This window comes from Drosophila novamexicana, unplaced genomic scaffold, assembly GCF_003285875.2.
Source record: "Drosophila novamexicana strain 15010-1031.04,08,12 unplaced genomic scaffold, DnovRS2.1 tig00000986-arrow-arrow-pilon, whole genome shotgun sequence".
Lineage (NCBI taxonomy): Eukaryota > Metazoa > Arthropoda > Insecta > Diptera > Drosophilidae > Drosophila > Drosophila novamexicana.
The window spans coordinates 2,075,653-2,102,072 of record NW_020824835.1 but is presented as its reverse complement, the minus strand read 5'-3'; the positions used below and the strand labels follow the sequence as shown (position 1 = coordinate 2,102,072).

Below are 26,420 nucleotides of genomic sequence, written 5' to 3'. Positions count from 1 at the left end.
ACCAACCGCATCTATGGCACATGCACATTATCAGTTTGTTTGTGTGCGTATAGGACAGCAGTCGCTCTCGCGGGACTTCATGTGCTTTGTTGCCCGCCACGCCTTAATTATGCACCAACTGCAGCAGCAGCAGCAGCAGCAGCAGTAGCAACTGCCACACGGCAATTGCTAGTTGCTCCTCACATTAAGGTCCGTCTGGGGCAACGCCTCTTTCAATTGATTTATAGCCCTTTGTTATTTTAAATTTTTATTAAAGTTACACTTTATGCTTAAAACTAGCGTATATAGCTCGTTGGTGTATTTGGATTTGACAACTAGTGTAAAAAGAAATGTATGAAACGACCCATGCCATAGTCCTCGAGTTGGTCTTTTGAGGCTGCTTCGTCTTTGCGTACCATTTAAGTTTCGATAGTATGCGTATCGTGTGCCATCTATAGCGCCAGTGACATATATAGTAGCTCCACGATTATTTGTTAATTCGAATAGGGGAACCTTAACGTTCAGCTGGAACTTTTACTGAAAATGTTTCCCGCCATCTGGATATCGGATGTGTGAATCAGCCGGCGTTGTGGATCTACAGACGGTGTACTTTCCAAACCTAAGCAAAACATAAATCACAAATTCAATTTAATTTTCCTAAATATGATGAATTCAATTACGTTTTAGAGGAACTCAAAATTGTCTTATATTTCCCTTCGCACTTACAATTTGGATGTGCTTTGTACGAGCACGAGTGTGAGAATGAAATTAATTTTTAGCTTTGCTCTGGTATGTCTAAAACTTGGATGACATCAATTTCAGATCCTACTATTATAAGTTTATAAACTTTTTTTTTAAACTTGTTTTATTACAAGGTAAAAACACTGAGTCTACAGCTGACGTCATTTGTAAGGAAAACCTTTGAAATATATGCGAAGTCATTTTTAATTAAAAGTTTTTAAGTGCGTTAAATTGTTCTTGATTTTTTATGCAGTTAGTTAAAATTCTAAATTATGGGTCTTTGTGATGGGAAATGATTAGAGGATGCCACTAAAAATGAGGGCGTTATGAAAGGAGACAACAGTAATGATTGCCAGCGAGTTAGAACATAGTGTCGCCTGGAAGATAGAGTTGCCATAGTAGACATTTTTATTTATACTTAAATTATATTCCATAATTTTTAAATTATTAAGCTACTACCACTACAAATATGCACAACACATATATAGTTGTTAAAATCTTTTCCATTTTCAATTTTCTTACTTTTCTCATTCCAGATTACCAAATAGCTAATCTACGGGACACTGTGCACATATATGTATAGAGAAAATCAATTTATATTCTCTGCTAAAAATGCGACAGCAATCAGCTGGGCGCTATAATGAAGCATATCAGCGGGCAAATAATATCGTCTACAACAATACCAATGGCAATAACAAGAATAAATACAACAATTGGAACAACAATGAGCATCACTTAAGCAAATAGAAAATCAGCTTGCAAAATCAATACAAAATCTATACAAATAGCTGAGAAATTTACTGTCAACATTTTTTTGCCAGAGTAGAAAAAAAAACAAAAGCGTGAGAGACGATAAACAAAGGGACAAGGCAAACAAACTCCATTTCAAATGGGCGGCAAGAACGGAGCTAATGGTAATGGAGGCGGCGGCGGCGGCGGCGGCGGCGGCGGAGGAGGTGCCGGTGGCGGTGGCGGGAGCGGTAATGGACCCGGCAATGGCAGTCTGAACTCTAGCATTTGTAACTCGGTGCTGACAAATGCAACCACAGCTAGCAACAGTCTCAGCCAGCAGCAGCAGCAGCTTCAGGCCAAGTATATCAAGTCCAAACGCCATCAGAGTCGTTATACCAATCTACAGCATTCTGGTCACGATTCCAGCAGCTATCTGCATCTTAATTCGCTCTGGTCTATATGGTATGGTGTACTACTGACACTTTTCCAAGGCTATTTAGCCATGCATGGCGCCTACAGGTTCCTCGGTAAGTTCGCAAAAATAGTCTTTGAACTTATTTCAATTATAATTTATTTATTTCTGCTGAATCCATTAAAAAAACATATTTCAACGGTTTTCAGTTCAACCGGTTCTCGGTGTTGGCTATCTTATGCATTAATTAAAATACAGTTTATCACTTTTTCCGATATAATTCGACCGTTTTTTGAGATTTTAAATCAACACAAAATAGTTATGAAACGTAGATAAAGATAGATATTATAATAGATATATGTAAAGATAGTTCGTGAGAAAGTTAATTAAAAGTGTTAACATCATATAAATAACAGAAATCAATCAAAATCCATTATTAATCCAGAAGATACGAAACGATGTTCAATTTTCTTCTTAACATTTATGAAATCGTTAATTAAACATTAAAGCTGCGGCAAAGCCACCATTTTCCGATGCTTGAAATTGCCTGCCCTTAACAGTTTCATATAATTTGCGCCTGTTATGTCGCCATTTTGCAGCTGTTAGCATTTTGGCTTACATTTTAGCATGCTGTTAAGTGTCTAAATACATGTTATAGTTAACTGTCTTTGATTTTTATTGCTTACAGGCTGCTCGTTAATACCCTGGAAAATTGAGCCCGTTGCTGAGCTTAATCTGCAGATTGTTCTCTCCGGGGTGGTGTTTATTCTGCTGCCCGTATTCTTTACATCGGCGGTATTTAAGGTGAGTGGTTCTGTTAAATAAATTGGGGCTTAACTTGATTTGGGATCGCGAAATAAACGCTGCGGTTGTCTGGGAATACAACAGACGCCCGATGAACGATAATACAATTATGTTCAGCATTCCGCACAGGCAATGCCTGTCTACACTGTCGTGTATCCCTTGTGTGTGTAAAAACTATTTTTAGTGGCATTATTTTTGTTATTAAATTCATTTGCAAACAAACAAGGCATACGCTCCAGCTCCTGGACAGTTACCCTGTCCAGCTTCTGACTCGTGGTACGCCTCAAAATGGCTGCCAATGTGGAGAATGCAGCACACACATAGCCAGGCACACACACACGCACGCATGCACATTGATACAATTGGATATTTTATCCTCGCAGGCACACACTCGCATATAGTGTGCGTCTGTGTCGTTCATGTCTGTGCTTTTATCAGCATAATAAATGCAATTATGGCTTTTTCATTTCCCATCTCAGTCTGACACTTAACTCGCTCTCTCCTTCTAGCGCTAGAGAGTGCATGGTGTTTTATTTATTGTCTATCTGAAGTGCATGGCAGACGATGGCGCTGGCAAAAGCTCGATAGAAAAATACAATAACTTGTAAACGAGTTTATATACCCTGCATACATAAAGGATTAAGTGGAGTATAGTCCCGTTGTGGATCTGTACGAGAATGCCAACAGCGCGAACCCAATTTGTGTTTATCCTTCTATAGAGCACATCTCCGAGAGCAAGCATTGAATGCAGATGATGTTGAAATAAATGCATCTATTATTTTTGATATATGTCAAATTTATTTAACTTTTTTTTAATTTATTCTATTGTCAACAGACGCGTTCTTTCTCGGGGATTCGCCTGGGAGATATGTTTTCAATAGTAAGCAACTAATTCGGATCTGTATACAAATCTGTTGCTTTTGTCTGATATCTCGAATTCGAATTTTGAAGAATCCCATAAAAGTAAATTGAAATAACTTTATCAAATACAATTTTTTAAGGGCCATTGTGTGTTATGATTTTTTTTCTTTTACCAGAAAACAGTATATAAAATTCGATAGCACTCGAGTTAAGTAGCTCGCATTTGTTCTCTGTTGAGAATCTGAAGCGATATATACTGTAAAAGCCACTTTAAGTGGCTAAGTAAAATAGCTGGAAAGTGCAGAAAAAGCACATGGTGTATGATATGTTGTTTGGGTGTAGGGTTTATGCGGAGACTGTGTCCTCTGTCACTTTCTGTTAGATTGTGTTGTAGCCACGCTGCTGGCCTGCGGGCTATCACAAATAATTTGCTTGTTTTAAGCCAGCTTAAAAGCTAAAAAACTGGGGGCAAAACAACAGAAACTACTATCCACAGCCGTTTATATAGCATTCAGTCAGGCAATGGGGTCATGAAATTGGTTGCTCATGATTTGCCTGAAAATGAAAATGTTAAATAGAACTATTCCGGGCGCCAACCAAAAGCTGGCTATCAGTCGCAGCACAGCAGTTGGCACAAATCAAAAAGCATTGGGAAAATAGAAAACAGGTTGGTCCTATCATACGGCAGCCATTTAATAAAGCCGACAGCAAAGGCCAATTCCGTGATGAAAGCCAACATTGGTCATTGACGCGTGGCTATCGGAGGATTGGCAGGACACACAGGCGCCAAAAGAGGCACAGGAAACGGTTGCAGCAGGAAGTGCATCTGCACTAAAGGCAATTATTGTGAATTCATAGTTTTTGTTTAGTTTTTGCCATTCACAGCTCGATTGTCAGGAGTCAAGAGTCAAAGTGGCAGAAATAAATTTTTGTTATGGTTAGATATGAGCTAGGCTGCAGTCCAAGAGTCAATTTCGAATAGGAAAAAAAAACATACGAGCTGGCAATGTTTTAGCTTAATAAAGTACACCTGCACACCTGATTTATTGTGGGACATTACACATTTTTATGGCTTGGTCAAGGCTGAATACCTTTGCTTGGCACAGTTAAATAGAAAGTTCATCTACCTCTTAAATAATTGACAGCTTAAAATTTCATATTCCTGTCAAACGTAACAGCCACACCATCATGCTGTACAAATGAATTTCTAAAGATTATTTACATATTGTTTCAGAGCGTTTTGTACTTCTGTTCTTGGCCAAGTCAACAAAAGTATTAACATGTTGTCTAACCAAATATAATCGTTTATTAAAATTGTATCACTGTTGTTTCTTGCTCTTTACTTTTCTGTGCTGTTTTAGAATATTGTCGTCTTAAATATTTGGTTAGTTGAAGTTATTAAAAATTAACATATACTAAAACCACCTTTTTGTTTAATATTTAACAGGAAATAGCTTTTTACTTCTGCTCTTTTTGGCTCAGACTATAATATTCATTTATATAGTGAGTCATAGTCGAAATCAAAATGTCAATTCGATATATGTTGTATCATCAGATTATCGTCTAAGCCATCGTTTAAATGAAAACCTATCAAAGATGTGTTTGCAGACTGAAGTTTGGATATATCTGAAATTGATCCAAATTTTCTAAATTTGTTTAACTTTCATTTTTGTATCATGTATTCAATCTGCTTGTATTATAATCACCGTAAGCAAAGCACTATAAACCACATATAATTTTAGAGAAAAGCGACTCCTGCTAGCTTTGTTATGCAAACTTCTTAGGGTAAAGTCTGCATAGTCCAGCGAGGAGTTGGCCGACCTGATCCAGTCAGTAAAGTTTGATATATTTGTATATACGCCTGGAAAAAACATGCGGCCACAGTCCACGCCCCATGAGATAATGCCCGTGAGGTGGCCGCCACAAACGAGTGGGCCGCCGGAGTCACCTTTGCAGGCATCGATGCCGCCCCGCAGCCAGCCGGCGCACATCTGCGTTTGCGGAAGAAAGAAATAGATGATAGAGCAGACATTTTGGGGCACAACGGGCACTATCGCCTGGCGCAGCTGTTTGTACTTATTGCCCCAGCCGCTGATAAGGCAAAGGGTGCCTTGATTTGCTGGCCTCTCGGCAAGGGGCAACGGGCGAATGGTTGGGCATTTGGATGGTATCAGACCATTTAGAAACACCAGCGCTATATCGTTCTCAAGTGTAGGATAGTAGTACTTATGATGTCCGATGATCTCCTGCACCAAATACACCTGGGTAAAGCTGTCTTTCTCATTAAGATTGCTTCCTCCGGCGACGACTACATAGTTCTCTGAGCCTCTGTATTTCACCGGTATAGTACCATTTCTGAGAATTATATGGTGAGGATATTGATAGTTATATGGCTTAACTGTACCCACTCGGCAAAGCAATGGGCCGCCGAGCAAACCACGCGCTCTGATATCAAAGCCCCACCGCAAATGTGACCCATTCCGAACTCTTTCTCATGATAGTAACGTACGCGAATTGAGACAATATATGGGACATCGGTAACAGTTATTGGATAGCCCCCTACTATCTTAGCATGGGTCTCCACGGTCTCTGCACAAGCAAATCGAATATATAGGCATCAGTTTATTGTTCAACTTGAATAACTCACGCTGGGCAGCAGCAGCTGCTATGAGGCACACCAACGCGATTATCAGCCCTTGGCTAATGAACATTTCTAACGACCCTCTGTATGGTACTGGCCGATAAACCGATTTGATGATACATTGATGTTGCGTATATGTTAAATGCTAAAAAAAGTTATACCAAAATGAAATATTCCAAATTTGTAAAAATATTATTTGCTCTATAATTTAGACTTTAAAATTATGTTGAGATTTCGTTTTTTAATTTGACAGCAAATCGAAATCGATAGGAAAGTAATAAACTTTTAAAATGTTTTTGGCTTCAGTTAAAAATTTTGAAAATATTTCAACGAATTAGGTTATGACTCTTAAAGAGAAAATTAATTTACAAAGTAGTTAAATTAAAGAAGATATAGTTTATTGTATTTTGCTTTTCCCTTCAATATGAAATATAATTTTGTGAGTCTACAGAGACACGTTAGATGACTCTTTAAGGCCTATAGACAGAAAAATCGAATTGAAAAATACTATCAATTTATAATAAATATTAATTTATTTATATAAAAATTAAAATATACATTCTCTTTTATGTTGTGGGGTAAAATAAGTAATACGACATACGTAACTGATACGGAATAGTTTTATTGCAAAACTATTAGACCAGTTTGTAAGCTTTTTATTTGAAATGACTTCAGAGACCTTTTAAGAGTTTACAGATCGGACCGCTTCTACTCTAGCACGACTTCATGCGCTGCATAGCTATTTGGAGCTCTTAAGATATTTCTGCTTCTAAATTTAGATTCTGCTTAAGAGTTCAATACGGCTTTGACATGATTCCGTCTTGTCAGCTGCACGAACAGCTGCTCATACTCTGTATTCATTGAAAACGGGTAAAAAAGGTATTTTGATTTTGTGCAAATGTATGTAACAGGCACCAGTCTGTCGGGGAAATCGCAAAATCAAGGTTTATAATTTGTTGTCGATAATTCGTGCCTAGTGTCGATGAAAATTGAGTATGAAGCTAACGCACTTTGCATTCAGAGGCTTAAAACCTAGAAGCTAGTTAGCATAGAAAGGGGTAGACGACATGGCTAGGTCAACTCGGCTGATGATGCTGATCTAGAATGTTTATACTTTATGGGGTTGTAAATGTATAATATATGTATAATATAATTTTGTTTAATTTTGCCAATACCAATCCATTTTAAATCCGCAAAGTTTGATTGGATTGAAAGACTGGATTCATGTAATAATTAAAGTAAATTTTTAAAAAATATATATAATTTTTGCATAATAATTTAAAAATGTGTTTTATTTTATAAAGTTGCACAAGCATTGTAATGCTTACAACAATGGAAACAGTTTTTTTTTTTAAATATTGCATTAACGACTCCGCGAAAACTTTTTAAGTTCAAATGAACCTTTAGCTAGTTCATTTTGTTTGCGAAAAATACAACTAAAAGCCGCCGTCAGCCACAGCACATGTGCATAGTAACAAAGTGGATTGCCGATTTTGGCAGGGGTAATACACACCCATTTGTTTATTGAGGTGGCTGCCTTACAGCTCACTACCCCCTCTACCCACTTGCCTCGCCGTCCGCCTCCACATCTGGTGTGTTTGTGGCAAATGGGGCTGCTTTAGCTGGCCACGGGAAATGCAGGGGGACTGACAACCGCGAAATGTCGGCACGTTTAAATGTATTATCTTGTTGGCTAAATGGGCGCGCATTTGCCGTCTCACTCGCACATCAACACATACACACACACACACACACTGCTGCAACTGCAGCTCCTTGCTGTGTGCTTGTACACTTCAAATGCGTTTCCCTTTTTGCAAATTGCAATCATTGTTGTTGCTTCACGGTAAACGCAATGGAACGAAACGAATCCAAGCCAAACCAAACAAACTAAAAAATATATAAAAAAAATACACCAAGCAAAAAGCAAACCAAAGCCAAAACAAAGCGCACCGAGTTCCATTCTCTAATATTGTGTCTCTTCTCTCGCTGTAATTCCATGAAGTCTGCTTGTTTTTAATTTAAAAGCCCAACAGCGCCCATTTATTTATATGCTGCACGTGATTTTTATGTTTCCCGCACATATATGTGAATCTTCACGCCGTATATATAAATATTTCATTTTACCATTTGTCACGTGCATTTTTTATGCGCCAGCGCGTCGTATGCGCGATATTTTGCGCTTAAAAAATGGAAACCCAAAGCTCTCGAAATAGCTTTTGCTTTGTTGTAAACGAAGCATTTTATTTAATATTTTATTTTCATGTTTTTGCATAGTTTTTTACGTATTTTATTTTATTAATTGCACGTCACGCTGTGATAGTTCGGATTCAGTAAATGAAGCTCTCTGGAGATGTATGTGGTTTTCAGTGTATCCGCATGGGGATTTCAATTGGTCGTAACCTTTTTGATTGTCCCTTTGTCATAAATAGCTTTCATTTGATTTATGGTTTGATTAAAATATATGAACAATCAAGTTAACAAAATTAGTAAAAGCATGCAATGATCAAAATGATTCGAATGCTCATACATACTCATCCTCTACATATTCAACGTTGCTCGTATAATATAGCCTTATTGCGCCTCCTGACTAAGTTAGTTATACCATATAGTAAGCTAGGTGGAAATTGCATTACGCCTGCTCTTATTTATATGTATATATGTTATATAAACAATTGGCGAAAACAGGCACCCATAGCAGAATTGATAAAGTTTTTTATAAATACTCGTCGCTGAACGAACAAAAGAATCAGAGTCGTAATGCAAGAGGGAGGGATAATAATAGTGTAAGCAGTGATAAGCATCAAGGTCAACACAGCTTGTTAATATAATGGGCACAATTGGGGTAATCAAAAAAGAAAAGTGTTTGGCTTAAGGGAAAATACATGAATTTTCTGAAAAGCGCCAAAAATATGTGAATTGAGTTTTGGTTGATAATTAATAGGCAAGTGATTTTAAGACTCTATCTAGATGGTACCGACTTTAGAACTGTGTTGAAACTAGGGAAATTTTCTTGTTTTAATTTGTGCTTGAGCTGTGATAATAAATATTTGTGCTCGATTATTAAATCTGAAGTTAAAAGACCTCAGCCACTGACACACACAGACAGACGAGTGGACGATAAATACAAATTCCTTTGAAATTTGTACTTATTATGTCCTACAAAGAATTTGTTTTACATTGCTTAAGCTAATCTCACAAACCGATTATCTGGTTGCTACTCTGAAATTATATATTTATTTTATTTTATTTCCGTACGTATTTAGCTTTCTCTTTTTATTGGAACATTTTGTTGCCTTTGCTAAAGAAATAAAAAAAAATTGAAGCTATTTTCCTGGCGATCAACCTTTTTTAAAGCTTACAATAAACTTAGTTTTGCTTGAGACATATACAAAATGAATTAAAATTATTATTTTTGTTTTTAATCATCATTATAATTATGTTTGACATTTCATAAATGATTTAAATAAGTTTTAAATTAGTTTAATCTTAAATAAATTCCGGAGGCTGTTCGTAAAGGCCTTGAATAAGTTAACAATCTGTCTAGTAACAGATATTCTTTAAATAGCTAAAGTTTCTTTAAAGGAAGGCAGAACTTTGGCAACTATTCAGAGTTGCAGCTGTGGCAGCGAAAAAGTAAACTTGAACTATGCAAGCAGTCAGCTGGTTCAGTTGCATGCCACACAGTTGCAGCTCTTATCTGGAACAGTTTGAGAATATTTTTCAGCTCTCCGATTGTAACATACTCTAACCTATTGCATGTGGGGAAAGCTATTATAATGTCGCGTTTCTTTTGCTTGACAGGTTGGAAACTTGGCAAACGATGGCATCAAATTGGCAACTGGCGCCAAGGAGCGTCGCTGCACGCTGGCGCCGCATGATGGCCTCGAGGAGGAGGCACGAGGTGGAACTTTGCGCGCCCTCTGGACGCATGGAGGACCTACGGCAGCCTTTGTGCACATCCTTATAGCATTGTGTTTGCTGCTGCCGCGACTTTTGCTGGAGGCGCGCATCATCGAGAATGGACTGTTGCCCAAAGGTGAGTGTAATTAAGTGGAGTGCGGCAGATGTGTGTCGACAATGCAAAGTTGGCGAGTGTCAACAATCAGAGTAGAGAAACTCTAGCTGGCTGCAGCACAAAAGTATACAACGAAAATTTTTACGACGACAGGAAGCTGCCGCAGCTCCATTTTATCTTCTTTTTTTTTTGTCACCCTGACATTTTCGGCTGGCCTTTATTGTTGTGCTTTTATTGCCCAATTGCATTTCAATTGCGCACTTCCGTCACGGCGTACCAGACACTTTGTTGCAGCAGCCGTTGTTCTTGCAACTGCATTATTGTTAAGCATACGCCACTTGTTACATTGTCGGCTTATAAATGCCAGTATAAAGAGCCACAGGCATTGAATTGTTCATAATTGCATTGGTTGCTGCAATCAATTCCACATTTGCGGCCATTGTGCATTTTAATGAAATTATTTCGGCTATGATAGCCAGCACAATAGGCCGCCAGACAGTCGTCAAGGGCCCAACTTTTAAGTAATTCCAACATTTACAAAAACGTTAGCACATCAAATTGTTTGACCAAGAAGTTACAGCCCTAATATCTGCAAGCTTAACAAAGTGAGCTTAAGGGAATATCACAGAGAGAAGCAGAGCGAGAGAGTACTGTAGTGAAAAAGAGATTGTGCATATGAGCGTACTATGCTCCGGCTCAAGTCACTTCAAAGCAATGTCAATCGCTGGGGAAATCTGCTCGAAAAACATATGCATGAGCCGGTGCTTTCCACAGGCAAACAAAAACAAACGCAAACATGCCCAATATTGCCGCACACGGGCTAACAACCACAGGAGTAAACTCGGCGACACACACACATGCATGTACACAAATGGGTTGACAGGCGACCGGGGCACGCCCATTATGGGCAGCAATAAGCCACGTTATTAACAGCGTGCAGGCGGGCAACCAGGCAACCAACGAACCGAACCAAAAACTGTGCAAATGTTGGTTGAATGAGGAGCAGGCATCAGGAGCTGAAGCCGAAGCAGGACAATCGGGACGCCGGCAGGCTTCTGTTTGCTCATCGCCGTGTGTACACCTGTGTGTGCATGTGGCTGTGTCTGTGTGTGGTGATATTCTCTATACACACACGTATTCAGCCGGCGAGTAGCGCTAATGCCACTCGTAGAACTGTTAACTAATGCCACTGTAAACGGCAAAAATATGTATAAAACAAAAAAAAAAACAAAAAACTAAAGTAAATCCTCAAATACTCCTTTAATTCTGGAACAGTTTTAATTCCCATGGGCAAGTCAGCGTTGCATACATTTGCGTGAAATTTCCAAACGAGTTTAGTTTTATTTAAAAATCGGCATTATTTTAATTAGAGTCTCTCGCTTATATAACGTAACATAATTACAAATTAAAAATACTAATCCGCATGCGAAGTTAGCTGATATATTTAATGGCATAAAATAGCTCCATACGACAGTTGATATTCCGCAGATTTTATACTCTACAGTATAAAGGTATGCGTCCATATCCCCCTCGATAGTCAATACTAGATGACATCCATACACGAAAGTACATTTAAAAGAGCATTGCTGGATAACTGGAACTACTCCTCGATAGTATATCGATAATAAGTTATCATTCATAATTTTACAACAGTGGCAGGCTTATTACTAACATCTGTATTGATATCTTACCCACTCTGCACTCCGCATTAGCCTCTGTCGATAATTGTAACTAAATTTTCTCGATAAAAAGCCGATAATAACATGTGCAATTTTATTTATTACTAAAATCCTATTTATATATTTATTGATATTTCACCCACTCTGTGCTCTATATTAGCATCTCTCTAATATATCGATAATTACTAATCATTTATAATTTTTCAACACTGGTATGCTTTTTACTAACACCTTTATTGACATTTTACCCACTCCGCCCTCCTTACTTGCCTCTCTCGATAGTTGGAAGTAAATTTCCTAGATAACTCATCGATACAAATTTGTCATTAATAATTTTAAACACTGGCAGGCTTATTAGCAACCTCTGTGTTGTCATTTAACCACTATATTCAAGTTATTAGCATCTCTAAACAGTTGAAACTGCATTTTCACGATAGTATATCTATAATTACTTGTTAGTAATAGTTTTACAGCTGTATTACTAACTGTATTGACATTTTACCCACTCTGCCTCTTTAGTTGCAACGTAATTTCCTCGATAAAACATTGATAAACACTTTTCGTTAATAATTTTGCAACACTGGCAAGCTATTAATAACATCTGTATTGACATTTTACCCACTCTGTACTCCATATTAGGCTCTCTCAATAGTTGGACCTAAATTGCCCCGACGATACATCGATAACAATATGTCATGAATAATTTTGCAACACTGACAGGCTTATATCAACATATATGTTTAAAATGTACTCCCTCGATAGTCGATGCTCTATTTTCTCGATATTTGCCTCTCTCGATAAATGGAATGAGCTGTGCAAATTAATGATGACCTATTAATTGATTTCGCTAACACGAAAAATTAATTAAATAAAAACATATGTCTAAATAAATCCACATTACATATTGCCAGCAAGCGTTAACTGCCAATATTTGTTAGTGTTTGCAAACATTTAAAAACTCTCTGAAAATTGAAATGTGTCGAATATACCGAGGGAGCAAGGTAATTGCCGCTATGTCCAGACGCAAGCAAATCAAAATTAAGTACATTTAAAGCGAGTCCGTGTCGAACCCGCGTCAGTTTCAGTCTCAGTTTTCAGTTTCCAGTTCCCTGTGCCAATCGCAATTTCAATCTGGGTCCGGCTGCATGTGCAAAGTGGCTGACTGTCCATATGGCGGGTTTATTGAACCGGCCAGCGCGCAAGGGAGCTGGCAGCAAGAGAGCAGGCAGTTTAAAGGGATGGGATTAAAGTACGAACAATGCCGTCAGTGATGCGGCGCCGAGTTGCAGGAGTAAATTAAAAATGTGGCAGGCGGTCGCATTGGTATCATAAAAACATTGACGAGCTGAGTTGAGTTAAAGTCCGGTCTACAGAGTGATCCATGATGAAAGCTGCAGCAGCAGCAGCAGCTCGGCTATCTTCATGTGATATTTCAATTAATTTCGATTTTTTTTTTAAATTTTCATTTGCCATCTCGCTGTCCGCGTTGCTGGCAGATATTTTTGCGGTCCTTGTGTTGCCAATTCATGCTCGGAAATTACTTTCGCGCAACTTGTTGGCTGCCCAGCCGCACATGCCGTCCCCCACTCGCCTGTTGGAATTAGAAAATCATTGGCACAAATAAAATGTGCAACGGTCCAAAGCCAAAGTCTTAGTCCTTAGCACTTGCGTCTGGGCTTGGCATCAAACGGCCTCTGCAGTGGGACGTTGGGTTTGTGGCTGTTGCCGGATGTTGGTCAAGTTAAGTGCAATGTCTTGTCGCGACAACGGCTTTGGCCATTTTACCGCTTGTCTGCACAAGCCTGCGCTCCCCCCTGCTGCAATTTGTCAACTTGGTTGACATTCTTAAAGATGGCCTCAGCTGCTCTAGATTGCCACGTTGATGTTGACACTTGTCAGCCGCGGATCGGCGATTGCGAATGGCGCATTATAATTTCCTGTAAGTAATTAATAAACTTTACCTCCTGATGAACTTGGCAGCACAAGGAAAGTATCTATAGCTATGAAGCTATCAAAAAATATTTAATAGCTTGCATATATATAAATTTTATTTTACTTTTTGTAACTTTTGCATTAGCATTAAATCGGCCCAAGGAACTGGCAAGACAATTAAACAGCGAAGTGAGAAATCGTAAAAAGAAAATACTTTTCATAAGCTATTGCAAGTCACATAAAAATAAAGACGGAAAAGAATATACAAAAGTTAAAAACCAAAATTAAGTATACGCCACGCTGCACGCTGTCAGAATACTTTAATTGCGCTAAGCGAAAAATAATTTCTCTTGGCAGATGTCAAATCATTGAATGATATATTATATTATATTATATTTCACATGATATACAAAAAACATATATATATATATATATATATATATATATATATTATACATATATACATATATTTAGTTATCACGCATACACACCGTTGCATTTTGTGAGTGATGCCGAGCTTGATGGCAAAAAATACTTAAATTGAATGGAAACTTTTTTGCTTTTATTTCTTTAATAATTTAATTTAATAATCATAATATACTTGAGAGACTTAACAACTATTATTATTATTACTGATTAACGTGAAGCCATGCTCATATTGACACTTATGTTTATAACCTGAACCCATTAAAAATGGGGATAAGGGTATATTGTATTTGTGCAAAATCCAAATGTATGTAAAAGGCAGAAGGAAGCATCTCCGACCCCATAAATTATATATATTCTTCATCACCATCAATAGCCGAGTCGATCTAGCCATGTCCGTCTGTCTGTCCGTCCGTCCGTCCGTCCGTATGTATAAACGCAAGGATCTCAGAACCTATAAGAGCTAGAGACTTGAAATTAGATGTAGATGCTCCTAGTTCCCGCGCAGATCGAGTTTGTTTCCGATAATCGATAACTTGCTCCGTTTCCAAGCAATCGATAAAAATCTATATCTATATCCTGTTTTTTGGGCAATTTTGGTCAATAATAAGAGCTAGAGTCACCAAACTTGACATATAGCTTCTAAAATAGAATATATATATTCATTTGATGTTGAAAGAAGAGGGTTCAGGGTATCCCCTAGTCGGGAGCTCCCGACTAGAACCTCTTACTTGTTATTTAATTAAAATACTTATTCATTGTTATTTTAGGTAATATTATTGAAAAGTAATTTACGTATATATTATTATTTATAATAATATTTGAATAATATAATATAAGCTGGCCCAGCTGCTTCCGTTCGCATTTTTTTTTCCTATGCTCGTATTTAATTAAAAGTTGAGCCCAAATCAGCATCCAGCGACAATTTTATGGCTTAAATCACTTAAACGGCGTGTTGCGCTTATAAATAATTAATGCAGAGGTTACGAAAAACAAATGAAAACGGTTATAGGATAGCGGGCGTTAAATATGAAGGCCTCTTATGCGCCATATTGAGCGAATAAAAGTCTGCTAAACAGGCGCACTCGAAATCACGAAAGGTAGCAGTTGAGGGCCGAGCTTTGGTGCGCTGGACGTGCACCGGATGTGGCCCAAGATGCTGTGGCCGGCAACGTAGCCAGTTCAGGCCAAGGCATGAAACTTACAATTATTCATGCTAAAGACTTAACGAGCGCGGTCTTGAGCTGGCGAGCATTGGAAGGGGGTGGTATTCTGCGAGGCTTATCGGCATTGCAACTATTACCCACAGCGGGGCGTCGGGCAGCGGGTGACGGTGGGCGTTGCCTGGCTTGGATTTGCGCATTTTCATTACATTTCCTTCATGCAGCGTCCTTCGTTTTCTGTCGTCGTCTACTTCGTCGACTTGGCGCTGGTGTTATTGTCATTGCCATAATCGAGGCGGGCTGAGGCGAGGACATTGCCGCTGGGTTAATCTGCAGATTTTCGGTGTTGTCGGTTTTACGAGCCACTTGCCGTTTGCAAACGACGACATATTATTATGGCAGCCATTGTTGTAATCCCAAGCAAACCTCTACCACAAAACAGAATTCAACTATGTGCACATCAGTCTACCCCAGCGGGCAGCCCATTGTCTTTAATATTTCTTTCGGCAATTTACGGTCTTTTATTTCTGAGCTGCCTTTGTTTGCCACCCGCTCGCCAGGGGCTATTTCTGTCAGTTCTTTGTGCTCTTAAAGCAACTCGCCTAATAAATAATTTTATGAAAGTGTTAACTTGGCAAATTTTCGTGTCGCTATTCAAGTTATTAACTGGGCCAGGCCCCCTTCAGTGAAAGTGGACTGAGATATTCCGTAATCCATAAAATAAACAAATTAGCTAAGCATTATAATGAAGACGAGCGGAGGCAATTGTTGGCCTAAGCCAACAGGATGTGGGCTTTCATAGCTTAGTTAACATTCTTTTTTATTTTATTTATGAAATGAATTATAAATCTATAAATTGAATTAAGCTGATTTCGGAAATCGACTTACGAGCCATAATTTACCAATTAAATATATTAAACGTGTTGCATTTAATGCATTCAACATGACGAACAATTAAAGGATTATCTGCGCGCACTGCACAGCAGAAAAAGCTTTAAAGCTAATGCGGTATGTACAGGAAATATTAATCAAGTACTGTTAAACGAAAATTAAATTGTTTGTGCAACTTAGTCAAGTGGGTTATCAAAGTATTTTTACTACAATTTTTTGATGCAAGAACATTGTTTACCAATCAATCAATCCAACAACATATTTACTATATTCATCTAAATTCTTCAAAGATTATTGCAACAGCCAAAATGAATATGCATCTATCTATCTTTTGCTTATTACACTTGCAACACGTTTCATTAATCTCCGAACATTTTGTGTTCGCTTCGCTTATATTAATATTCATTATCAGACCATTTGCTAGCTGCTGGCGAACACACACACACCCATCAAAGTTCGCAAGCTGCTTTAACGAGATGAATAAAAAAAATAGAAGAAAACACAAAATTGGACCGTAATAAACATCAACATTGAATCCAGCTAAAAGCAAAGGATGGGCTTGCTTAGGTAGCTGTCGAAAATCGTTAAATGGAACATAAACCCTCGACATATGCTGTAAATGTGCACTTAATTAGCCTAACGGGGCTTCAGCATTATCCAGTGCCAAGCATTTGCACTGTCAGCGACCTGGAGCCCAGTATTTAACAGCAGCCAAAATGTAGGCAACACTTTTTGTGGCTGCCAAAATGGCGCCGTAAATCCTTTGGAATTGACTAGGCGTAGCTTTTACATATGCATAACAATTGTGCATTAGGCGTGAATAGTCGACTAAAAGATACTTATAGCCGAGACTAAAGTGTTCGACGTTAATAGTTAAATATATACATATATTTATAAAAATATGAATATCTGTGCTATAATTATTTTTATTATATCCAGTGACATCACTTTTTTTATCGCTTTTTCATCTGCCATTGGTAACGGATAAAAACGCTTGAATTTAAACTTATTTTATTATCGGAATTGCTGACAAATATCCCTAAGATGATGATGTTATTTGGTTATCATTTCTGACCAAAAAATTTCCAAGCAAAATATGTTTTACTTCCGCCCTATAACCCGGCGATCATCGATCATCGGCCTGAGGGTCAGGTTAATACAGAAATAATATATAAAGTTTATTTACATGAATTGTTCGAATTTCAAGTTGCCTGCTTAAGCCATTTGAATATGTATAGGGTATAAAGTTGTATCTATCAATAAAGCCCCATTTAATTAACTGTAGCTTTGAGGAAATTGAGGCAGCTTGTGCTGCCCGCCTGTTTATGAACGTGTTCAAATGCTCATTATCCGCGTGCATATTTATTTAAAGCAAATATGTGGGTGTGTGAGTGTGTGTGAAGGTGTGTCTGAGTGATTGTGATTCATGTGTGTCCATGCTTCTAATCCCTCAACATGTGCAGCTCTGTTATGGAGTTCAAAGCAATTTTGTTTTGTTCCCAGCAAATCAGGCAATAGATGTTGTAGCTCACTCTTATTATACGCATTTATCTCACGCTCTCGCTTCCACTTGCTAACTAACAAACTCTCTCTCTCTCTCCTTCTCTCTGGCGCCTTTTCGATTGCAGAGCAAGTTTGGGCAACCGAATTGGACTTTGTTGTTATCAATAGACGCAATTTGATGGCCATGTCGGTAGTGGTGCCGACGCCGCCCTATCAAAATCAGCAGCAGCAGCAGAGGTTGAACGTAAGCGTAAACAGCTTGGAGCACGATGAGGACGACTACTACAACGATACGATGTTCACGGCAATACGGAGGAGCAGCAGCGGCGGCGGCGGCATCAATAATAATTTGTTCGAACTGACACGTGATAAGGAAGGCAGGAATGGGAGGAAGGCGGCCAAGACGACGGCAATAACAACAAAAACAACAATGCGTAAAGGAGGTGCGGGCACGACAAGATACTATGAAGTGCCCGATTTAATTAATCGAAATATTGATGAAGACAATGCGCGGCAGGGTACGGATGTTGCCCAACGACAGGAGCTTGATGATGACAACGATGATGATGCTGATGATGCTGACTTAGATGATGATAACGTTGATGTGGGCCGAGATGAGGGCACTGTCTTTATGCCAGACTTTGAGGCCAGCAATGGGTATGCGCCCAAAGCAACAGCAACAACAATAGCAAAAGCAGGCACAACAGCTGCAGGCGCGGAAAATTGGCAAAGGCTGGGCACACTTGACAAGGCAACCAGCAAGACGACAGCGGCTAACATTGGATCCATAACAAAAACAACAACTGCTGCTACAAGCAGCACAACAACAACAACAACAACAACAACAAAAACAACAATATCGACCACAACAACTACAGCAACAACAACCACACCAGCAGCAGGAGAAGCAGAAGCCACAACAAGCACAACCGCACCACCAATTATAGCCAAGCAGCAGCAACAATTGCACCAACACCAACATCACAACAAGGGCAGTCGAAAACACCACAAACACCACCACAAGCAGCGACAACAACAACCGCGTCGCCACCACGTTGCTGCACATGAACAAACGCTGGTGGAGAGCTACGGCGAGGAGGAGACCACGACACGGGACAGCAGTATTCATCGCGTGCGCACGGAAATGCTGCCAGAGATTATAATACCCTCGACGCCAGTGTCCAGCAATTCCAAGATAATTGCCATCAAACCCAAAACGCAGAAGCGTCGCATTGTCAAGCGCGCAGCGAGCAAATCAGGCGTGGATATCGAACCGGAGTATTTGTTGGGCGATGCGGCCGTCAGCTCCAGCGAGTTTATAGCCAAGTCCAGCAGCGAGCAGCAGCATGAGCAGCAGGAGCAGGAGCAGCTGGATGAGGATCTGGATCTCGATCTGGAGGATGCCGAATTCCAAGCGCTGCCTGCTGTCACGCCAGCAGTAGCTCCCACTGGTAGCAGCAGCAGCAGCAATGATTTTGTGCGTCTCGATGGCTTTGCGGGCATGTTGCAGCTGTTTTTTGGCATCGACAAGCCCATCGATGTGGCCATCTTTTCCCAGCCGCCCAGCGCGGAGTTTGTGAACCTCTTGTGCGCCTTGCTTGTCTGGTCAGTGCGTTATCCGGCCGTATTCTGGAACACGTCCAAGTCGTTTGCCTGCGTCTTTAGCCTGCAAATGATTGTCGCCGCTTTGGACACTATACTTGGTTATGTGGGCGTCTCGAATCTCTACAAGCTGCAGATATATGCGGAGGCCATGCCCGTGCATCAGCCGGGACTCATACTGAATGCCACTGTCACGCTGGCGCTCTATTTGCTGGCCACGGCGCTCGTGTTGGCCTCCTCAATGGTCATGTATTTGTATGGACACGGTCGGCTGGCCACACGCATGAGAGATCGCTCCATTATCACGCTTAAGACCAGCCAAACCTGGATCTATTTTGCTCATTGCGCATCCTTGTGCTTTGTGTTGGCCTTGGCTGTAGTCAAGGCGCCGCTGTTGAATGATCTCAGCGCCACCTACAAGAACAATTTGCATTGTCCAACTTTTTTGGCAGGTGAGTTAAATAACGTTGGCTTGAACAATTTCGCTTTAAATGGTCCAGTACACTAGAAACTAGCTCAGTAAGAATTTAACTGCCTTATAAAAAAATGGTATGAGTCCGATGTAAATAATTAGAAAATTTAACATATGTTCGATAAAACAAGTTTCTTTTCAATTGAAAGTGACTTAAGCAATAGTGGCATTACTTACAATTTAACAAACATTTCTAAGACTAGCATCGATTAATAAGCCTACTCAATCTTAACTTCAGCTCAAGAACAAATTCAAATATTATTAAGATTCGTATTAGGATTTGAGATATAATTTGGATTAAGGCTATGATATTCTCATAAAACTATGTTCACGAGCTCTAAATAAACTATTGAAGTAAACTTTACAATTAAGCTTCAAGAACTTTTTCCCCAAAGAAACTCTAAGATGTACTTCGCTTAATGAAATACACAATCCTAGTTTTCTATAATTTGTTAGTCAATATTTTCAACCGAACCGGATCGAGCCTGGCATTCCAATTTAATTTTTAATATGAATCGAACCCTTAGTACAAACAATTGCACAAAAAACAGCATAACCGCAAGATGAACCAAACCAACATATTTTTCAAAAATGTTGGAAAACTTATGAAGGCATAAATCCTTTTGAAGGCATAAGAACCTTGCAATTATTTCTGAAGAATGGACAACTTTCAATTAAGAAATTATAAATTGGGTTCAAGAATGTTTAAAGCCGGACTCCCAAACCGCACTTAATTGCAGGGAACTAGCGATATTTTTGCAGCAATTTGTATTATGTAGTAAAAAGTAAATACATAAACATAAGACAATACATTTCAAATTAATTACCTCAATGTCAAAGAGAAGGCACGACAAGAGTCTTATGAAAACTGACCACAGGGCTTCAATCAGTTGGGCTTACAATGCATCCATTGTCAGCTTTAATTGAAGTGGACGCAAACACAAACCACGAAAACAATTCTCTTTAAGCCATGCCCCAGCACCTTGAACCCTGTCTGTAAGCCAATTAGCGGTTGTTGTTTTCGGGGGCATTTTGCATTAAGCGGTCATGTGCGTAGAGTAAAGACCGCGTGTCAAATGACCACACGGCTCAAGCGTGGCGCACATCTAGCTGTGTCTCAATTAACGAGTCTTATGTCTTAATCAGCGTCTGCTTATATTCTCCCTGTAGCGCTCGTTGGCGTCACACATCTGCTGCTGTGGATTGTCGTCTGGCTTTGTCTGACCATCAAGAGGCGCTGGCACTTTAAGCTGCCACCGTTGGATCACACCTATGGCGGGCTGTTGAATAAGGCCAGCGCTCAGCCGTTGCTCATGTCCAGCGGGCAACGTACGGGCAGTAACTCAAGCAGCGGCGCCAACTCAACGAGCACAACGGTCAATGGTATCGACTCCTCCAAACCGGATATGATGAGCACGGCCACAAGCACGGAATTGGCTGGCATGGGACTGGTGGCACAGGAAGATATCTATTGGCCAAAGCTGACGCCCAGCTCGCCCAAGCTGAAGGTCACCTTCAATGAAGTTACGAGTACGTCTGATGATGTCCTACTAATTGGTGACCAAGAACAAACTGATGGCAAGCGGTAAAAAATCGTTTTTTAGTTACAAAACAAAAATAAACAGCAAATTGAAGGCAGCGCCCGTTGTCCGTTCTACTAAAAAAATCTGCAACATGCATTTTAAAACACGTACTTAGTTGAGTTTCATTTAGTTTTCTCAAGCACCACCATTAAATCGACACCACCACCAACAAAATTCATTACTTGCACAGTAAAAAAAACTAAAAACGAAACTTAAAAAAAATCATTTTCTAGTCATTTAATCTAAAATTCTAATTTTTGTTTCAGTGTTGTGTTGTTTTAATTTTTTGTTTGTTTATTATGCATGTTTCATTCTACACATTCCGCCCAATTCTTAATTACAACCCAACGCACACACACACAAACACACACACACACAACCACTTCATTAACAAGTTTAGTTTTAGCGTTTACCCACACTTATTTAAATTTGTTTTGTGCCAATGACAATTATATTGTTGTTTTTCTCTTTGTTAATTTTGCACGTTTTAATTTCCTTTGGGGTTTCATTTACCATTTTCAATAACGGAATTTCCCATTTGCAACAAAAAAACAGTTTTGTATTAAAAAAAAAGTATCTGAACAAAAGAGAGAAAGGAAACTATTTTTGTTCCGCTTGTCGCCTGTTTTATTGAATGTTATTCACGGACTTTATCAACAGAATATTTTTTGTTAATTTATAATTTTTATTTTCTTAAATAAATTTGTATTCTTAATTTTATGTCAATTAACTAGACCTGGATTAGACGTTAAATACTAACTCTAGCTAATTGAATGTCTCGGTCAAAATTGTAACTTAAATTTCATAAATTGAACTCACATCTTGTGCTGTTGCTGTCGTTGTTGTTTTTGTTGTTGTTGGTCAATTGTTGAATTAGTGACAATAACTAACCAACGGAGCAACACACGGTGCGATCACCAAATCATGTGTGTACCGTCCGGAACTGTTGCCCCTTTCTAATTCACTCACACACGCTCTCCCCCTTGCTCTCTACCCTCTACCCTTTAGCCATACGAGCCGTGGAACCGCGCTATGTTTTGCCAGTTCTGCGGGGGAAATTGACGACGGCGAGTACGCGACATTAAGGGCGGCCACCGCCGGCGGCGTTGTGGGCATCACCATGGGCAGCATAAAAAGCAGCATTGCAGTGAGCATGGGCGGCGGGGTCGGTGGCGCAGGTAGCAGCAGCATTATCAGCGGCCTGCTGCATCTAAGCGAATATGACGAGTTGCCACCGCCGCCATCTGTCAGCCATCAGCAACCACTAGCCCATGGGCACACCCACGACTATGCGAATCTGAGCGGGCTGGGCGGCATCAGTGATGACAACATCTCCGAGGAGGGCAAGCTGCTGGCCTGTGTGCGGGATGATAGCATCACATATGCATCCACACGCGATCTGGAGCCGCCCCAGCCGGCAACACCACCGCCGCCGCCACCGTTGCCCGTCAAAGGTGCGCCCATGCCACAGCCGCCCAGCGTGCAGCATCCACATGCCCTCTACGGACGCGCGCCCCAGGCCATGCCCGAGATCATGCAAATTTCTCCCGAACATCACAAATCACAGCCGAAGCCACAGCAGCAGCAGCAACAGCAGCCACACCACCCGGCGCTCCATCATCCATTACAGCAACATCCGCATCCACATCCACATCCGCATCCGCTTCAGCAGCATCATCTAGTCAGCCCACTGGCTCCGGTCACGGTCGCCGTGCACACCAACGAGGCGCATGTAAGTAGGCAACGGGTTTGGACACACGCTGTGTTAACATATGTATGTACCACCATTCCCCCTACAACCCCTAGGGGCTATGCCCAGGCAATGCTGGGTGCGTTTTTGATTTTGGGTCATTTGACTTGTGGATTGCGGACTGAAATATATAAAATATAATGTAGATTGTTGTAGATGTAATTCAGGTAATATATAGATTAGGTTATACATAAATCGAAAACATTGCAAATTTAAAGACATCCAAGAGGGGCTTTGTTTCTTTTAAATTTCCGATATGTTTTCTATTTTTATATAATTAGAGGTAATACCTATCTTTGACTTTTGAAAAAATGTTTTTCTACTAATCATATGCAAATAAGAGAATTTTAAAAATTAGAAATACTCCTGAAGCCGGCTGTTCCGAATAATCGGGCACTGTATTAATTGCTTGAATGTATATTATGAGGATATTTCTTAAACAATGTGGCAAAAACTTGAATCTTAGACGTTTTGTAAAAATAGTTGAACTGGAATTTTTGGATTGTCTCAAGCGTGGATATGTTTTATTTTTTTGTACAGAAGTATCCAGGTCTTCTTTATTTTTATTTTTGGCGAATAATTAAATAATTTCCCTTCTGAAACATATATATTTTTAGTAGACAAGTGTGCTAAATAAGATTTATTATTTTTTATAAATAGAGTATGATGTCTTCGGTTTTTGTAGTGGACCAGTAATTAAATTTTGGTTAGATTGATGCGTAGCGTTTACCACACTTTCGCTGGGGACGTGTGTGGATTGGGACTCGTGTAACGCCAGCGGGTGCAATGCGGCCATGAGATTTATGTTTGCTGTTATGAGACAGCATAAATCAGTGCCAGGGACACACACACACACACACACACACGCACAGGGATGCACAGGTCTGATGGATAGTCAGCCTGGCAGTCCAGCTGTCTGGGGCTGCCAGACTGCGACAGCATCCGATAGGGTAACAGGACACTCGCCTGATTTAATTTCATTTTCACTTGCAGGCGACGAAACGAAGCAGAACTTAAACGACTTTTTTCCTATCTTTGCCCCTTTATCATCATATCCAACATATCCTGCACAGTTTCTGTCTCGCTCACGCTTTCTGTTATCCTTGCCGCCAGATCGCCTCCAGCTCCACACCCCGCTGCCTACGGCGCGCCGACTCCGGCGTGCCAAATGAGGCGCTTACGCCACGCAGCGACACCAATTCGATCACGGAGAGTACCAATACCACATCGCCACCGGAGCGTGCCCCCTCCGAGTCATCCAGTGGCGTGCACTCGGGCGAGGAGCGTGAACTGGAAGTTATTATACGGCCGCGCGTCAGCTGCAAGGCACCGCCACGCCCGCCACAGCCGCCCATACAGGAGGAGCCCTACGGCCGCTGCACCAACATGCGCATGTCCAGCTTCAATGCTGACCCCGTAGCCGCTGCCAGTGTTATGAACAGCGCCACATTACCACTGCAGCGCAGCGCACCCGAGCAGAAGTTCGACTATACGGCCCACTGCAGCACTATGCCCCTGCCGGCGGGCTGTCACAGCCAGCAGCTCGCCAACGGCGGCGGGAGCAATAACAACAACGGCGGCTATGCCTCCACCTCGGCCATGACCAGCTCCATGGGGCCGCCGCCGCCGCCCTCGCAGGTGTCCAGCTTCAAGACGCCCAGCATGCATTATGCCAATGCAGCCGTGGCACTGGGCTCATCCTCGAACGTGCCGCACACAACGTTGCCCAATGGCGTGCGCTACTCCAATCCGCATTTTTTGCGCCGTCTGCCGCACGTGAGCAAAGCTGCCGAATCGCCATATGGACACCTCGGCTATGGGGCCGCACATCACGCTTTTAGCAAGCTGCCGCACGAGACGCATCCGACCATACCCGAGGATCGGGATTCAGCCAACTATTCCATGGCCTCGGATCAGGACTGTGGTCTCTATGTGACGGCTCAGCTGCACTAAGCCCGCGGCGGGGTTCAATTTTAAATGACAGCTACAGCACTTTAGTATCGTAATATCGCAAAAAAGCAAGCTTAAGAATATGTGTACGTTAATCCTAAGTGTATAGAAGCCTCAAATCTTAAATCTTCCACACGCACTTCATCAGTTTGCTGGACATCATCAGAGTTGAGTTTGTAAGCCAGATATATGTATATCAAAGGGGTTCCCTTTTCGAATCCCTAACTGCATTCATATTTCAGCCCTGATGATGTGTAGAGACTTTTTACCAGAAGTAAACCTCGTAGGTCCCGAAGCTTATATGTATATGATTTGCATAAATAATAAACCGTGTAGCACAAATACCCACGCCCCAAACAACTAACGCCCCACGCATAAGGTTACAAAGGATATCTATGCATATACTATATACATATATATATATATATATATACACCACTCGGTATGCTCGTATACAATGTGTAAGATAATAAACAATATTTGTGTTTATCATATCATCTATGATAATATATGTATTTAAACTAGCACCTACGCGGAATATTGAAACGTAGGCAAAGCCGCATACATTATAATCATATATATACAACTACTACTATCGAATAATCAAGACATATTTATAATATTTTGCCCACTCCGAAACATTTCTCTCCAATATAAAAATGCATACGAATTTAAGCCGCAATCGCATGGTTTTAAATCTAAGAAGAAGAGGCAGAAAAATTTGTGAAAGTGAAAATTAAATTTGATGGCAACAAGCGCACAAAATGTACGAGTCCAAAGAGGGATAGCACTCGAAGATCTGACTTTGTGTTCCGAAAGTTTTAATTTTAATAATTAATAAAATAATAAACCATTATAACTCGGCTGAATAAACTAAGACTACAATGTTATACCTTTTTGAGCTCGTGCTGGTCTAAGAATCCATAAGCCTTGAAATCGACCCAATTAAAAATAAAACCGTGATGGTAGATAGAATTAGCCACGCTTCAGCTAGTCGTCGTAAAGTAAAGCTTCAGCATATTTTTTATGGTCTCCTCGAAATATTCTAATCGTTTAAGATAAATGTAAAATGTAATGTAACAAAGCGACAATATGATGATATCTAATGTATGATAAAAACAACTAACTAACTGTATTAAATTAGCTAATGTACTGACCATTAGAAACAAGCATACATACACAACCATTAACTCACGGACTACAAGGCACTTCCCATACATATCTCCACATGAAAAAAAAAAAAAAAAAACAATTCCAACAAAGACTTTCAACTCGAAACTACTT

At 40.2% G+C, this 26,420-nt stretch overlaps 2 protein-coding genes across 2 annotated transcripts; one reads left to right on the top strand and one right to left on the bottom strand.

Moving 5' to 3' along the window:
• Positions 1–1,672: 1,672 nt before the first annotated feature.
• On the top strand, positions 1,673–25,518 carry LOC115765621 (protein tincar; the record flags this gene model as incomplete). The annotated part of the gene is made up of 7 exons (XM_030709271.1): positions 1,673–1,979; positions 2,553–2,668; positions 9,972–10,206; positions 17,905–19,833; positions 21,024–21,438; positions 22,445–23,168; positions 24,300–25,518. Coding segments are annotated over 7 exons (4,566 nt in total), but the record flags the coding sequence as incomplete, so codon positions are not given.
• LOC115765689 (trypsin-like) lies at positions 4,986–6,312 on the bottom strand. Its single transcript, XM_030709347.1, has 4 exons — positions 6,177–6,312; positions 5,938–6,118; positions 5,236–5,884; positions 4,986–5,155 (listed from the first exon to the last, which is right to left on the bottom strand). The coding sequence occupies exons 1-4, from the start codon at positions 6,238–6,240 to the stop codon at positions 5,120–5,122; spliced, it is 930 nt and encodes a 309-aa protein (XP_030565207.1). The 5' UTR covers positions 6,241–6,312; the 3' UTR covers positions 4,986–5,119.
• Positions 25,519–26,420: the final 902 nt, after the last annotated feature.